This window comes from Macaca nemestrina, chromosome 15, assembly GCF_043159975.1.
Source record: "Macaca nemestrina isolate mMacNem1 chromosome 15, mMacNem.hap1, whole genome shotgun sequence".
Taxonomy (NCBI): domain Eukaryota; kingdom Metazoa; phylum Chordata; class Mammalia; order Primates; family Cercopithecidae; genus Macaca; species Macaca nemestrina.
In genome coordinates, this window is record NC_092139.1 from 27,850,236 (window position 1) to 27,866,964 (window position 16,729).

The following is a 16,729-nucleotide window of genomic DNA, read 5'->3' on the forward strand; positions in this document are numbered from 1 at the left end:
TGTCAGTGAGCCTGCGCAGGAGGCTAATAGGCTGCCAATACTGCTTGGACTCCCCGCCAGGGCCCTGCTGTCAGTGCGCCTGCGCGCGGGCCAGGCGCCGAGGTTCTTGACTTTGCTGTGCTGGACGCCGGGTGTAGCCATGCAGCAAGCCGACTCCGACCAGCCCTCCAAGCGTCCCCGTTTCGATGACAGCCCAAGAACCCCCTCAAACACCCCTTCCGCAGAGGCAGACTGCTCCCCGGGCCTGGAACTCCATCCCGACTACAAGACATGGGGTCCGGAGCAGGTGTGCTTCTTCCTCAGGCGCGGTGGCTTTGGAGAGCCGGCGCTGCTGAAGAACATCCGAGGTAGCGGCTCCGGAGGGGCTGAGGGGCGAGGGGCGGCGACCTGGGGCGCGGGCCAGGCGCCCTAAGGGAGGGGGCCCCACGAGAGGACCCAGGCCGGGGAGCGAGCCCTGCGGCGGGAGGCGCCCGGGAGGGCGGACCTGCGCTGGGGGCGCGGAGGGAGGGAAGACCCGAGGCGGGGAAGGGAGCCCTGCGGCGGGGGTTCCCAGGAGGGCCTGCGGCATGGGGCGCCCGGGACTGACTCCCCGAGGCTGAGGAAGAAGACATGGGGTCGCCTGGGGTAGGCGATCCGTAGGATGGGAGCAGGCTGCCAGGATTGAGGACCTAGGAGGGGCAGTAATAGATTGGGATCTCACTCTGGTGGGTTTCTTCACTAACTTGCCACCCCGGCGCCGGACAGGCGAGACTCGGGTCCCTTTTTTTTTAGTTAGAAGGAGATTTTTCCCCAGACCTTGGTGGGCGGCTTGCTGTCATCCAGGCTCGCGGGACCCCTCCGCGCTAACCGCAGCTCCTTGAACACTTGCCACATCAGAGGATGTTCTGGGGCTTTTAGGTTTCTGTTTCCTCCCTGAATTGAGGCTTTTCCTGAAGAGGAAGGAACTGGCTTGGTTAATCTCTGAATTCCCGTCACCTTCCTTGGCATCCCAGTAGCGCCCGATGGGCGTGTGTTGACTGCACTTGCAGAAAATAGTAAGGATCGTGTTTTGCTTTTTAAAAGCAGGTTCCCCTCCAAAATCTGAACCCTGGAGTTGTTCAGTTAACCCCTTAATTCCCAGCATGCCACAATTTGGCCACATCACCTGGAGAAGTGTTTAGGTTGAGTTTTAAGCACATTTTACTGATTCGTGTCCAAGCATCCATCCTTGTGAAGTCTGCTCAACTTTTTAAGGTGGGTGTGAGATTTGACTCCTGCCTTATATCCTCTAGGTGTTCAATAGGAAGGTGGTTCTTTGGTGGTTGGGATTTGCAAATTTAGTAAATTTTTGCATTTGTTAGGTGGAGCCCTGTTTGGCTAGGTTGGAAACTGGGGTAGGAGGAACATTAGTGGTTCAGGACCCAAAGATAGCTTGAATGGGTATGGGAAATTGCATTTCTCCTTTTTTCTTTTTTTTCCCCCTTTTGCCCTTTCGTTTCCCTTCACTGCTGGGATGGATTATTGCTTTATTTTCTTTGACTAGCAACAAGTGGAGTGAAGTAGTTCCAAATTTTCTGTCTCAGAATGTGGTTGGCTCTCTGTTTCAGTGGTCTGTAGATTAACTTGTTACCCTCCAGAATGATGTGTGTTCTCTTGAACCCACAACCCAGTGCTATCAAAGACACTATGTGCTTTCATTTGGTAAAAACTGACCAACTGTTCCCAGTTGCTCATGTCTTACCTTCTGCTTTGTCTTGACCAAACTTTATTCGGACTTCTGTCTTCCCTTATGAGCCCCTCAACTCTTGCTTACCCCCAGATCTGAGCAGGCAGGCCCTAAAGCAGTGCAATATGCGTCCCTCTGGTCAGTTTCGTTTGAGAACTGACTGACCACAGTAGGATGCTGTCCTGTTGGGCTACACTGCTCATTTTCCCTTGCTCATCCAGGTTCCCTTCCAAAGATTCTGCTTACTTCTGCTTGCCCATCCTTTACCATTATAAAAGAAGACCATTTTTCTCTTAGATTCTTTTTTTTTTTTGAGACGGAGTCTTGCTCTGTTGCCAGGCTGGAGTGCAGTGGCGTCATCTGGGCCCAGTGCAACCTATAACTGCCTGGTTCAAGCGATTCTCCTGCCTCAGCCTCCCAAGTAGCTGGGATTACAGGCATGCACCACCATGCCCAGCTAATTTTTTTTGTATTTTTAGTAGAGATGGGGTTTCACCATGTTGCCCAGGATGGTATCCATCTCCTGACCTCCTGATCCACCTGCCTTAGCCTCCCAAAGTGCCGGGATTACAGGCGTGAGCCACTGCACCCGGCCTGTTTTTTGTTTTTTTTTTTTTTTTAATTAGAGACAGGGTTTTGCCATGTTGGCCTGGCTGGTCTCAAACTCTTGGCCTTGAGTGATCATCCGCCTGCCTTGGCCTCCCAAAGTGATGGGATTACAAGTGTGTGCCACTGCGCCCAGCCTCCCTTTGATGCTTGGGCCTCTGTTTGATTCTTTTTTTAAGTTTCTTTTTTTTTTTTTTTTTTTTGAGATGGAGTCTGGCTCTGTCGCCCAGGCTGGAGTGCAGTGGCCGGATCTCGGCTCACTGCAAGCTCCGCCTCCCGGGTTTACGCCATTCTCCTGCCTCAGCCTCCCGAGTAGCTGGGACTACAGGCACCCGCCACCTCGCCCGGCTAGTTTTTTTGTATTTTTTAGTAGAGACGGGGTTTCACCGTGTTCGCCAGGATGGTCTCGATCTCCTGACCTCGTGATCCACCCGTCTCGGCCTCCCAAAGTGCTGGGATTACAGGCTTGAGCCACTGCGCCCGGCTTCTTTTTTTTTTTTTTCTGAGACGGAGCCTTGCTCTGTCACCCAGGCTAGAGTGCATTGGCACGATCTTGGCTCACTGCAACCTCTGCTTCCTAGGTTTAAGGCAGTTCTTCTGCCTCAGCCTCCCGAATAGCTGGGTTTACAGGTGCACGCCACCACACTCAACTAATTTTGTAATTTTAGTAGAGATAGGGTTTCACCATGTTGGCCAGGCTGGTCTTGAACTCCTGACCTCAAGTGATCCATCCACCTCTGCCTCCCAAAGTGCTGGGATTACAGGCTTGAGCCACCTTACTCGGCCTTTTTTTTTTTTTTTTTTGAGACAGTCTCGCTCTATAGCCGGGCTGGAATGCAGTGGTGTGATCTCGGCTCACTGCAATCTCTGCCTCCTGGGTTCAAGCAATTCTTCTCCCTCAATCTCCTGAATAATTGGGACTACATGTGCCCACCACCATGCCCGGCTCATTTTTGTATTTTTAGTGGAAATGGGGTTTCACCATGTTGGCCAGGATGGTCTTAATCTCTTGACTGGATGATCCACCTGCCTTGGTCTCCCAAAGTGCTGGGATTACAGGTGTGAGCCACTGCGCCCGACCAGAAATATTTCGTCTTTTTTTTTTTTTTTTTTTTTTTTTTTGAGACGGAGTCTCGCTCTGTCCCCCTGGCGGGACTGCAGTGGGGCGATCTTGGCTCACTGCAAGCTCCGCCTCCCAGGATCATGCCATTCTCTTGCCTCAGCCTCCTGAGTAGCTGGGACCACAGGCGCCCGCCACCGCGCCCAGCTAAGTTTTTGTATTTTTAGTAGAGATGGGGTTTCACCGTGGTCTCGATCTCCTGACCTTGTGATCCGCCCGCCTCGGCCTCCCAAAGTGCTGGGATTACAGGCGTGAGCCACCGCGCCCGGCCCTGTCTTTCTTTCTAATAGTTTCCCTTGGCTGGGAGTGGTGGCTCACACCTGTAATCCTAGCACTTTGGGAGGCCGAGGCAGGCAGATCACCTGAGATCAGGAATTCAAGCCCAGCCTGGCCAACATGGTGAAACCCCGTCTATACTAAAAATACATAATTTAGCCGGGCATGGTGGTATGTGCCTGTAGTCCCAGCTACTTGGGAATCTGAGGCAGGAGAATCACTTGAACCCAGGAGGGGGAGGTTGCAGTGAGCCAAGATCGCACCACTGCACTCCAGCCTGGACAACAGAGTGAGACTCCATCTCAAAAAAAAAAAAAAAGTCTCTCTTTATCTAAGTCTAATTTTTTTTTTTTTTTTTTTTTTTTTTTTGACAAGCCAAGCACAAGGTACAGTGTCCCTTTTCTCATTGTGGAATACAGCCTCACAAGAAGTCTGAAATAAGTTGCTATACTCAACACATTTTACCAATGACGTATGCGAGGTCCAAAGATGTAAAGTAACTTTTCAGAGCTCACACCACTACAAAAAAGAGCTAGATTTTTTAAGGTTAGGTCTTTGGACTCAAGAACTCATATGATCTATACCTTAACAAGCGTTCTCATCAAAAACCACTGGAGGCCTGGCCCAGTAGCTCACACTTATAATCTCAGCACTTTGGGAGGCCAATGTGGGAAGATCACTTGAGCCCAGGAGTTCAAGACCAGCCTGGGCAACATCAGGAGACCTCAACTTTACAAAAAATATAATAAATAAAAAATTAGCTAGGTGCAGTGGTACACACCTGTGGTCCCAGCTACTCAGGAGGCTGAGGCAGGAGGATCGCTTGAGCCCAGGAGGTCAAGGCTGCAGTGAGCTGTGATCGCACCACTGCACTCCAACCTGGGCAACAAAGCAAAACCCTGTCTCAAAGAAAATAAAATAAAAGAAAATAGCCCAGAGTTCTGGAATTTGAGGTCAGGAAAGATTAGAATTAATTGTATAGAAAGAGAAAGGAAAAAACCCAACTATACACACACATACACACATAGAGAGAGAGAGAGAGAGAGAGAGATAGGACTCTCTCAAATCACGGAGTATTGAGTGCTTTCCCAGGAGGTTTGAGAAAAATCAACACTTTAAGCACTCTTGAATCCGTGGTTTTAACTTGTTAATTCTAAGAACAATAGACTTACATTTCCTTCCCTCCCCAACTCAAACCTTTCCTGTTTAAAAGGAAGCTGCTGACCTGGCAAAACCCCAACAGGTAGTCAGGTTTCACTTTCCTTTTTGCAACTGGTTTTTCTTGGAACTAATTTACACAAATAATTTTGAAATTTTCACGTGATTTATCAAAAAATGCTTCTTGGTTTAGTTATTTAATTAAAATTAAGTCTTTACAAGTAGCAGATCAAAAAAGTGGTACTTGGCACAGTCCATTGCCTGTAGTGGGTACTCTATTATGTGGATCTGGGTAAATGTTGGTGGATCCAAATTGAAAGAAAATGAAAAGCATATGTTGTATACATTGAATTTGTCTTTTTTCTTCCATAGAAAACAAAATCACAGGCGCATTACTGCCCTGTCTTGATGAGTCTCATTTTGAAAATCTTGGAGTAAGGTAAGAATGAAGAAATAAATTCACATTATAACCAAACACACTTTATCCATCTTTCAGGGACAAAGCCCAAAATCTCTGATATAAACTGTCCTCATTTTAAATCTATGAAGTGCTTTAAAACAGCAGAATCCCTTGCCTGCTGGTTTTGTTTGTTCGTTTGTTTTTTTGAGACAGTCTCTTGTTCACCCAGGCTGGAGTATCTCGGCTCACTACAACCTCTGCCTCTTGGCTTCAAGTTATTCTCCTGCCTCAGCCTCCTGAGTAGCTAGGATTACAGGTGCCCACCACCATGCCCCACTAATTTTTTGTTGTTGTTGTTTGTTTTTGTTTTTGTTTTTGTTTTTTGAGATGGAGTCTTGCTCTGTCGCCCAGGCTGAAGTGCAGTGGCGTGATCTCGGCTCACTGCAAGCTCTGCCCCCCGGGTTCACGCCATTCTCCTGCCTCAGCCTCCCGAGTAGCTGGGACTACAGGTGCCCACCACCACGCCTGGCTAATTTTTTGTGTTTTTAGTAGAGACAGGGTTTCACCATGTTAGCCAGAATGGTCTCTATCTCCTGACCTCGTGATCCGCCTGCCTCGGCCTCCCAAAGTGCTGGGATTACCATGCTAGGCTGCCCCACTAATTTTTGTACTTTTAGTAGAGATGGGGTTTCGCCATGTTGGCCGGACTTGTCTTGAACTCCTGGCCTCAAGTGATCCACCCTCCTCTGCCTCCCAAAGTGCTGGGATTACAGGTGTGAGCCACCGCACCTGGCCACCTGCTGTTTGTTTTCGCTGTGCAAATCCTATGTTTGCTATTACTGTTTATTCCTATTTTAGTTTATTTTTAATTTTATTTATTTATTTATTTTTTGAGACAGAGTCTCACTCTGTCACCCAGACTGGAGTGTGATCTCAGCTCACTGAACCCCCCGGGTTCAAACCATTCTCTTGCCTCAGCTTCCTGAGTAGCTGGGATTACAGGCACACACCACCATGCCTGGCTAAGTTTTGTATTTTTAGTAGAGACGGGGTTTCACTATGTTGGCCAGGCTGGTCTCGAACTCCTGACCTCAGGTGATCTGCCCGCCTTGGCCTCCCAAAGTGCTGGGATTACAGGTGTAAGCCACCTTGTCCGGCCTTATTCCTATTTCAAATAATTTTGCAGACAAACCTTCATCAAGTTTGTAATGACCAACTTTTTACTCTCAAGTTCAGAATAATTGAATTATACACACTGGGAAATACATAAGAACCAACAGGGAAAAAATGTTAGTAAGAAAATCAAGGCTACATCCCTATCTTGAGCATATTTCTAGGTTTTCCTAAAGATTGAAATATGCCCTCGTATTAGATTAAAAGACTCTATGCAAAACAGGCACTTTTTAGTTGTATAATTTGTCATTTAACCCTTCAATTTCTGTACCTGTAAAATGGATAGCAATAACGAGATGATGTACATAAAGTGATGAAGCATATGATTAACCCTTAGTAAATTTTATAGATAGTGATAAAGCAAGACCCCATCTCTACAGAAAATTAAAAAATTAGCCGGGGACTGTGCATGCACCTGTAGTCCCACCTACTCAGGAGGCTGAAGCAGGAAGATCCCTTGAGCCCAGGAGTTCAAGGTTGTAGTGATCTATGATAAGCTCCTGGACTCCAGCCTGAGCAGCAGAATAAGACCCTATCTCAGATAGGTAGGTAGATAGGTAGGTAGGTAGGTAGACAGATAGATAGATAGATAGATACATACATACCTAGTTCCATGGATCCATCTCTGTGTATGGCTGTAGGTTCTAGTGTCTAGATTAGAGTGGGGCTCCTTTAAAGATCTCAGTTGAGGATCTGGTGTTTAAATACTTCTTTTTTTTTTTTTTTTTTTTTTTTTGAGACGGAGTTTCGCTCTTGTTGCCCAGGCTGGAGTGCAATGGTACAATATCGGCTCACCGTAACCTCCACCTCCCAGGTTCAAGCGATTCTCTTGCCTCAGCCTCCCAAGTAGCTGGGATTACAGGCATGCGCCACCACGCCCAGTTAATTTTGTATTTTTGGTAGAGACGGTGTTTCTCTATGTTGGTCAGGCTGGTCTCGAACTCCTGACCTCGGGTGATCCATCCACCTCTGCCTCCCAAAAGTTCTGGGATTACAGATGTGAGCCACTGCGCCAGCCTTAAATACTTCTTAAAATGAAAATTTTGTTTCTATTAGAGAATTGGCCTTCTCTTCTGAAATTTTACTTAGTTACATGTTGTTTGTGGTAACAGTAACCAAAGAATAAAAACAAAGGATTATACTGAATTACTTCCTGCACTGTTGCTTAGTAATTGATAACAGAAGTAGATCGTGAAACAAGATCACTGCAGAACACTTAACTGACTTCCAGTAAATATCCTTTGGATCAGAATCTCCAGGGACCTCAACTTGGCTCGCTTTTTTTTTTTTTTTTTTTTTTTTTTTTTTTTTTTTTGAGACGACGTCTCTTTCTGTTGCCCAGGCTGGAGTTCGAGTTCAGTAGTGCAATCTCGGCTCATTGCAACCTCCGCCTCCTGGGTTCAAGCGATTCTCCTGACTCAGCCTCCTAAGTAACTGGGACTACCGGCGTGTGCCACCACGCTCAGCTAATTTTTTGTATGTTTAGTAGAGATGGGGTTTTACCGTGTTAGCCAGGATGGTCTCAATCTCCCGACCTTGTCATCTGCCCGCCTCGGCCTCCCAAAGTTTGTTTTTTTTGTTTTGTTTTGTTTTATTTTGAGATGGAGTCTTGCTCTGTCACTCAGGCTAGAGTGCAGTGGCGTGATCTTGGCTCACTGCACCCGCCACCTCCCAGGTTCAAGTGATTCTACCACCTCAGCCTCGCAAGTAGCTGGGACTACAGGTGTGCACCACCATGCCCGGCTAATTTTCGTATTTTTAGTAGAGACAGGGTTTCACTATGTTGGCCAGGGTGGTCTTGAACTCCTGACCTTGTGATCCGCCCACCTCAGCCTCCCAAAGTGCTGGGATTAAGGGCGTGAGTCACCGTGCCTGGCATGCCTCTTTCGTAACCACATTTCAGCTCTCTCAGTCCTCTCAAAGCCCCCCTTATTACTTATTTCTTGTATATAATAGTTGCTTACTATTGGGCCTGAATGGAATTTGTTCCAATACAGTCTTTCTTTTCAAGGGAGCCATGTGTGTCTTTGTGGACCCAAGTGCTATTGATTCATTCAGTGAATATTTTTGGAAAGCTATGTACTAGGCATTCTTCCATGAACTTGGGGCACATGAGTGAACAAAACAGACAAAATTCTAGAAGGAACACTATATTGCACGTCTCTGTGCCCCACCTCATAACTCAAATTCTGTAGGACTCCTTAGAGCTGTATTGTTCTGTATCGTAACAACTAGCTTCATGTTTAAATTAATTAGAAGTAAATTAAATAAAAAATTCCTCAGTTACACTAGTCATATTTCAAGTACTCAGTAGTCACTATGGCTAGCGGCTACTGTGTTGGACAGAGCAGATATAGAACATTTCCATCATCACAGAAAGTTCTACTGGACAGTGCTGCCTTACAGGTTGCCAGTGGGATTAGCCCTACCCACCACTCCATCCAGTTGCTCACGGTTAATACCAATGCAATTGACTGGTTAATGGACCTTTGTACTATTTTTATCTAATTTCCTACTTTACCCTCCCTAGACCCCCCAATCCCTGTGCTCAGAGTTCACACCCCAAGATTAATTACTTGCAAGCTCTTATCCTGGACCCTGCTTTCTAGGGAGAATCCAGCTTAGACAAGCACTCCTAGTAGCCTGTCAATTTTATGAACAACCATTGATTTATAAAGGTTTTTTTAAGAAGTAAGAAACAGGCCAGGCGTGGTGGCTCAGGCCTGTAATCCCAGCACTTTGGGAGGCCAAGGTGGGCAGATCACAAGGTCAGGAGATCGAGACCATCCTGGCTAACACAGTGAAACCCTGTCTCTACTAAAAATACAAAAACAAAAAAAAATTAGCTGGGCGTGGTGACGGGCGGCTGTAGTCCCACCTACTCGGAGGCTGAGGTGGGAGAATGGCGTGAACCCGGGAGGTGGAGCTTGCAGTGAGCCAAAATTGTGTCACTGCACTCCAGCCTGGGCGACAGAGTAAGACTCCATTTCAAAAAAAAAAAGAGAGGTAAGAAACATTGTCACATTAAATATACATGTCAGTTGTAAGAAGCATTAATTTTCAGAAATGTTGGAACACAGGAATAAAATTATTTTGTAGTCTAAATATCCTGGCCCATGACTTCTTTAAATGTTTATTTAACGCCATGTCCTTTGCTAAACAAAACAAAACAACCCCCTGGTTTTGGGTGGTTATTTCTATATACTCTAATTAGTGATTTTTGTTTTGTTTTGTTTTGTTTTTGAGACAGAGTTTTGCTCTTGTTGCCCAGGCTGGGGTGCAATGGCGCGATCTCGGCTTACCGCAACCTCTGCCTCCTGGGTTCAAGCAATTCTCCTGCCTCAGCCTCCTGAGTAGCTGGGATTATAGGCACGCGCCACCACCACGCCTGGCTAATTTTGTATTTTCAGTAGAGATGGGATTTCTCCATGTTGGTCAGGCTTGTCTCGAACTCCCGACCTCAGGTGATCCGCCCACCTTGGCGTCCCAAAGTGCTGGGATTACAGGCGTAAGCCACTGTGCTGTGCCTGGCTGATTTTTGGGTTTTAAGTGATGAATACTGAGTGTCAGTTTAGGAAAACAGTAGGTGGCCATGGGGTTAGTTTAGGTTTGATACTTCATGCTGTGACTCTGGTTATGCTCAACTATGTGGCTCCCCTTAACCTGAGTCCACCTATAAGTACTTCTGAAAGCCTAGCTTTGCACTGTGCTTGTTATGTCAAACTGATGAGGAGGATAGGGGAATGGGAAAACACAAAATATGCTGCTTTTTAATTTATCAGTTGTAATAATGCTTCTGTGTATCCCAAGAAATCATTCTTTTTTTTTTTTTTTTTTTTTGAGACGGAGTCTCGCTCTGTCGCCCGGGCTGGAGTGCAGTGGCCGGATCTCAGCTCACTGCAAGCTCCGCCTCCCGGGTTTACGCCATTCTCCTGCCTCAGCCTCCCGAGTAGCTGGGACTACAGGCGCCCACCATCTCGCCCGGCTAGTTTTTTTTTGTATTTTTTTTAGTAGAGACGGGGTTTCACCGGGTTAGCCAGGATGGTCTCGATCTCCTGACCTCGTGATCCGCCCGTCTCGGCCTCCCAAAGTGCTGGAATTACAGGCTTGAGCCACCGCGCCCGGCCGAAATCATTCTTAAGTGTTCTTATTACCGTGGGTCTCAGGGTACACCAATAGAGGCCAGTGTAGAGCCTCTGACTCCCAGTCTGTGTATGACTTATAGAAAGATACTTTTTTTCAATCTGCTTAGCTAGTAGATCAGTAAAACCCTTCGCCTGCACTCTCTGTTGACACCCAGCCAGGAGGGAGGAGGATATGCTGGGTCCAACTAGTAATTGTAAATGAAGCAGGATGATGAATCACCGGACTTTGAGCTGTTCAAATTTAATTCCCATTATGTATTTCCTTGAAACTGGAGCATTAATGAGGGATTACTGACAATGGAAAATGAATATAAATAAAGTTAAGGCCTTCATATGTATTTCATTCATGCTTGAGTCATACCTGGTACTCATAAATCAATCCAGGATTATGAGGGTAGATGTTGACTTCAGTCTGGTTAAAATGAAGTACAGCATGAGCATTGAGTAGACATGAAGCAGATGTGGACTTTTTCTTTTTCTTTTCTTTTTTTTTTTTTTGAGACGAAGTCTTGCTCTGCCGCCCAGGCTCGAGTACAGTGGCCGGATCTCAGCTCACTGCAAGCTCCGCCTCCCGGCTTTACGCCATTCTCCTGCCTCAGCCTCCTGAGTAGCTGGGACTACAGGCGCCCGCCACTTTGCCCGGCTAGTTTTGTTTTGTTTTGTTTTGTTTTGTTTGTTTTTTTAGTAGAGACAGGGTTTCACCGTGTTAGCCAGGATGGTCTTGATCTCCTGACCTCGTGATCCGCCCGTCTCGGCCTCCCAAAGTGCTGGGATTACAGGCTTGAGCCACCGCGCCTGGCCAAGATGTGGACTTTTTCAAGTCGTAAATTTATCAAGAGAGAAGAGGGTCAAGGACAGAAGCCTGGGGGAGGCCTACATTGATTCAGCAGGAGAGTTCCCTATCTTAGCAGCAAAGGAAGGAGACAGTTTCTAGGAGGAGTATGTTTGAATTATTGATTATTCCTTCCAATCTAACTTCAATGTTACTGTAGGTTATCTAAAGTTGATTATGTCTACTATATACTGCAGGGATTATTATTAAGCAAATAATGATAGACTTGCTTATCCTGTTGTAATTTTAGTTCCTTGGGGGAGAGGAAGAAGCTGCTTAGTTATATCCAGCGATTGGGTCAAATCCACGTTGATACAATGAAGGTAAGAGGATCTGAGTTTGTTATGTTTTTTGAATGTAAAGTGATATAACTCAATTATGTAAAATTCATTTTGAAGAGAATAGGAGGAAATCTGCTTCTCAGTGATGGAACTGCGAGTAGTAGATCTTTTCTTTTCTTTTTTTTTGAGATGGAGTCTCACTCTGTTGCCCATTCTGGAGTGCAGTGGCGCAATCTCGGCTCACTGCAAGCTCCGCCTCCTGGGTTCACGCCATTCTCCTGCCTCAGCCTCCCGAGTAGCTGGGACTACAAGCTCCCGCCACCATGCCCGGCTAATTTTTTGTATTTTTAGTAGAGACGGGGTTTCACTGTGTTAGCCAGGATGGTCTCGATCTCCTGACCTCCTGATCCACCCGCCTTGGCCTCCCAAAGTTCTGGGATTACAGGCGTGAGCCACCGCGCCTGGCGAGTAGTGGATCTTTTCTAAACTTTCTGCACTTTCTAAAATGAGCACAGAGTATTTAAATCAGAAGAAGAACTAAAATATGTTAAGCATACAGAAAAGCATAAGTAGACCACTACCCAACTTGTCCAATCTTAATATTTTGCCTAATTTGCTTCAAGTCTGTTATTTTTAGAGCAAAATATTAGAAATTATTGAAGACCTCCTTTGTACATTCTTTTTTATTTTTATTTTTATTTTTTAATGAAATTGGGTCTTGCTCTGTCATCCAGGCTGGAGTACAGTGGCGCAATCTCAGCTCACTCCAACCTCCATCTCCCTGGCTCAAGTGATCCTTCCATCTCAGCCACCCCAGTAGCTTGAACTATGGGTGCATGCCACCACACCTGGCTAATTTTTGTATTTTTTTTTTTTTTTTTGATATGGAGTCTGCTCTGTTGCCCAGGCTGGAGTGCAGTGGCACGATCTTATAGAGCAGGATCTGAAATAACTCAAATACATACTTTAATTTTGCTTTTGCAAGTTACATGTTGGCCAGGCTGACCTCAAACTCCTGACCTCATGATCTGCCTGCCTCGGCCTTCCAAAGTGTTGGGATTACAGGCATGAGCCACTGTGCCCGGCCAATAATATATTTTTGAAGTAATATTTAAGGCAGTCAGTGGTTTCAATTGCCCACTTTTATTCTTTTTTCTATTTTTCTTTAAAAAGAAAAATAGTTTTTTTCTTTTTGTTGACCAGGCATGGTGGCTCACACAGTAATCCCAGCACTTTGGGAGGCTAAGGTGGGTGGATCACTTGAGCCCCTAAGTTCAAGACCAGCCTGGGCAACATGGTGAAATTCCATCTACAAACAATAGAAAAATTAGCTGGGTGTGGTGGTGCACACTTGTATTCCCAGCTACTTGGGAGGCTGATTTAGGAAAATCACCTGAACCCACGGAGGTCGAGGCTTCAGTGAGCCATGATCACACCACTGTACTCCAGCCTGGGCAACAGAGTGAGACCCTGTCTCAAAAAAAAAAACCCACCAACATTATTTAACCTCATTTATAAATTATAAATGATAGTTGTTGGAAACAGATTTTCAAACTACCGAATCACTGCCTAGTAATGAAATCAATACCTTAAATGAATTTAACTTCATCAGCAGTGCAGTTCAGCAAAGAATTCACCTAGTTTGCTACTCAGTTGCAGCCCTCGAGGATTTCTTCCCTAATCTGATACCTACCTAACTTGATACTTAAAACATAAATAGCTTTATTGAGATATAATTCACAAGTTGTATGATTCACTCATTTTTAGTGTGCAAGACAGTGCTTTTTAGAAAGTTCACAGTGTTGTTCAATCACACACAATTTTATTTGAGTTGTAAGAGTTCTTTACATGTTCTGGATGTAAATCCTTATGGGAGATATGATACACAAATAATTTTTCCTAGTCTGTGGGTTGTCTTTTTACTTTTTTGGTGGTGGTCTTTGGATCATAAAAGTTTTAAGTTTTTATGTAATCCAATTTATATTTTTTTGTTCATTTGTGTCTTGTACTTTTAGTGTCATATTTAAGAAACCATTGCCGAACCCAAGGTCACCATGGTTTGTTCTTGTCACAGTGTTCTTTATGCTAAATTTAGTTCAGTTGGCCTCTGAAGCTGAGATTGTGTAATGGTGAAGAGGGAGTGCAGTGTTTGACATAATGAGGACTAATTTTTCAAATGTATCAATGAATCTTTTTTTTTTTTGAGACAGAGTCTTGCTCTGTTGCCCAAGCTGGAGTGCAGTGGCACAATCTCAGCTCACTGCAACCTTCGCCTCCCAGGTTCAAGTGATTTTCCTGCCTCAGCCTCCTGAGTGGCTGGGATAACAGGCGCCCACCATCACTCCTGGCTAATTTTTGTATTTTTAGTAGAGATGGGATTTTGTCATGTTGGTCAGGCTGGTCGCGAACTCCTGACCTCAGGTAATCCACCTGCCTCAGCCTCCCAAAGTGCTGGCATTACAGGCGTGAGCCACCATGCCCTGCCAGAAACCCTATCTCTACCAAAAAAAGAAAAATTAGACAGGCATGGTATAGTTCCAGCTACTTGGGAAGCTGAGGTGGGAGGATCGCTTGAACTTGGGAAGCAGAGGTTGCAGTGAGCCATGATTGTACCACTGTACTCCAGCCTATGTGATAGAGCTAGACTCTGTCTCAAAAAAAACAAAAACAAAAACAAGACAGTTATTACAACCTGAAAAATTTACAGTGAAGGCTTTTAGGTCCTTAAATGGTTTAAAAGTAGATTTTAGCCACGCGCTGTGACTCGTGCCTATAATTCCAGCACTTTGGGAGGCTGAGGCGGGCGGATCATGAGGTCAGGAGTTCGAGACCAGTTTGGCCAATATGGTGAAACCCCGTCTCAACTAAAAATACAAAAAAAAATTAGCTGGGCATGGTGGTGCACGCCGGTAGTCCCAGCTACTTAGGAGGCTGAGGCAGGAGAATCGCTTGAACCCAGAAGGCGGAGGTTGCAGTGAGCCAAGACTGCACCACTGAACTCCAGCCTAGGTGACAGAGTGAGACTCTGTCTCAAAAATAAAGAAATAGCTGGGTGCTGTGGTCTCTATCTCCTAACATCGTGATCCGTTCACCTCAGCCTCCCAAAGTGCTGGGATTACAGACATGAGCCACCACGCCTGGCCATATTTGTATATCTAAACTTAGAAAAGGCAGTAAAACTATGGTAAAAATGATTTTTTTTTTTTGTAAACCCTTTAGGAGGCCAAAGGTGCGATGATTGCTTGAGGCCAGGAGTTGGAGACCAGCCTGGGCAATATAGCAAGACCTTGTCTCCACAAAGAATAAAAATAAATTAGCTAGGCATGGTGGTACATGCCTGCAGTCCCAGCTATTTGGGAGGCTGAGGCGGGAGGATCCCTTGGGCCTCGGAGTTTGAGGCTACAGTAAGCTATGGTTGTGACTGTGAATAGCCAACGCACTGCAGCCTGGTGAGAAAACGAGACCCTGTCTCTAACAAAAACAACACACACACACAAATACATCGTTCAGCTGTACAAAATTATTTTCTTTCTTTTTATCTTCTTTTTTTGAGACACAGTTTCTCTCTGTCGCCCAGGCTGAAGTGTTGTGGCACAATAGTAGGTTACTGCAGCCTTGATGCCCTGGGACTCAAGGGATCTTCCTACCTCAGCCTCTAGAGTACCTGGGACTACAGATGTGTGCCACTGCATTTTTTTTTTTTTTTTTTGAGATGGAGTCTCGCTCTGTCGTCCATTCTGGAGTGCAGTGGCACAATCTCGGCTCACTGCGAGCTCTGCCTCCCAGGTTCACTCCATTCTCCTGCCTCAGCCTCCTGAGTAGCTGGAACCACAGGCTCCCGCCACCACGCCTGGCTAATTTCTTTGTATTTTTAGTAGAGACGGGGTTTCACCGTGTTAACCAGGATGGTCTCGATCTCCTGACCTCGTGATCCGCCCGCCTCGGCCTCCCAAAGTGCTGGGATTACAGGCTTGAGCCACCGCGCCCGGCATTTTTTTTTTTTTTTTAAGAGATGAGGTCTCACTATGTTGCCCAGACTAGTCTCAAACTCTTGGCCTCCCAAAGTGCTGGAATTACAGATGTGAGCCCCTGCACTCCGACCTGCATGATTTCTTATCTATATGGTAGAAGAATTTCCATCTTTCTTTCTTTCCCTCCCTCCTTTCTTTCCTTTCTGTTTTAATGAGTACTGTACAGACACATTTAGAAAAAAAAAATTGGGCTGGGCTCGGTGGCTCAAGCCTGTAATCCCAGCACTTTGGGAGGCCGAGACGGGCGGATCACGAGGTCAGGAGATCAAGACCATCCTGGCTAACCCGGTGAAACCCCGTCTCTAGTAAAAAAAATACAAAAAAATAGCCGGGCGAGGTGGCGAGCGTCTGTAGTCCCAGCTACTCGGGAGGCTGAGGCAGGAGAATGGCGTAAACCCGGGAGGCGGAGCTTGCAGTGAGCCGAGATCCGGCCACTGCACTCCAGTCTCGGCGACAGAGCGAGACTCCGTCTCAAAAAAAAAAAAAAAAAAAAATTTAGGCTGGGTGCTGTGGCTCACGCCTGTAATCCCAACACTTTGGGAGGCCAAGGTGGGCGGATCACTTTAGGTCAGGAGTTTGAGGTCAGCCTGGCCAACACAGAGAAACCCCGTCTCTACTCAAAATACAAAAATTAGCTGAGTGTGGTGGCACACCCCAGTAGTCCCAGCTACTCGGGAGGCTGAGGCAGGAGAATAACTTGAACTTGGGAGGCAGAGGTTGCAGTGAGCCGAGATTGTGCCACTGCACTCCAGCCTGGGTGACACAGTGAGACTCCGTGTCAAAAAAAAAAAAAAATTTAGACATAATACCTATAGTGATATGGCTTACATGATGTGAATGAATGTGTTTAAATCGAAATGAATATGTATATTTAACTTGAATACAAGACAAAATTATTAAAGAATAATTAAGTCATATACATAATAAAAAAATCAAAATCCTTATTTTTCTGTTATTCGCATCCATTAAGAAGAAGTAAAATATACTCAGATCCAATATACT

The 16,729-nt window shown here is 45.8% G+C and overlaps 1 protein-coding gene and 1 long non-coding RNA gene across 4 annotated transcripts in view; both read left to right on the top strand.

Moving 5' to 3' along the window:
- The first annotated feature begins 32 nt into the window (after positions 1 to 32).
- Positions 33 to 16,729, top strand: part of LOC105496528 (SAM and HD domain containing deoxynucleoside triphosphate triphosphohydrolase 1) — a 61,892-nt gene continuing 45,195 nt past the window's right edge. Inside the window, exons 1-3 of one of the 2 annotated variants that reach the window (XM_071079356.1) lie at positions 33 to 347; positions 5,238 to 5,304; positions 11,666 to 11,738. In XM_071079356.1, the coding sequence (XP_070935457.1) occupies positions 140 to 347; positions 5,238 to 5,304; positions 11,666 to 11,738 (348 nt within the window). In that variant the 5' untranslated portion in view covers positions 33 to 139. The remainder of the gene's footprint in view (positions 348 to 5,237; positions 5,305 to 11,665; positions 11,739 to 16,729) is intronic. The other variant, XM_071079355.1, reaches the window with a different exon arrangement.
- Positions 520 to 1,233, top strand: LOC112429255 (uncharacterized). Of its 2 annotated transcripts, none has more exons than XR_003021435.2 (2): positions 520 to 704; positions 1,063 to 1,233. It is a non-coding gene; the product is annotated as an uncharacterized lncRNA (long non-coding RNA). The 2 variants fall into 2 exon arrangements; XR_003021436.2 differs by having other exon boundaries at positions 1,066 to 1,233.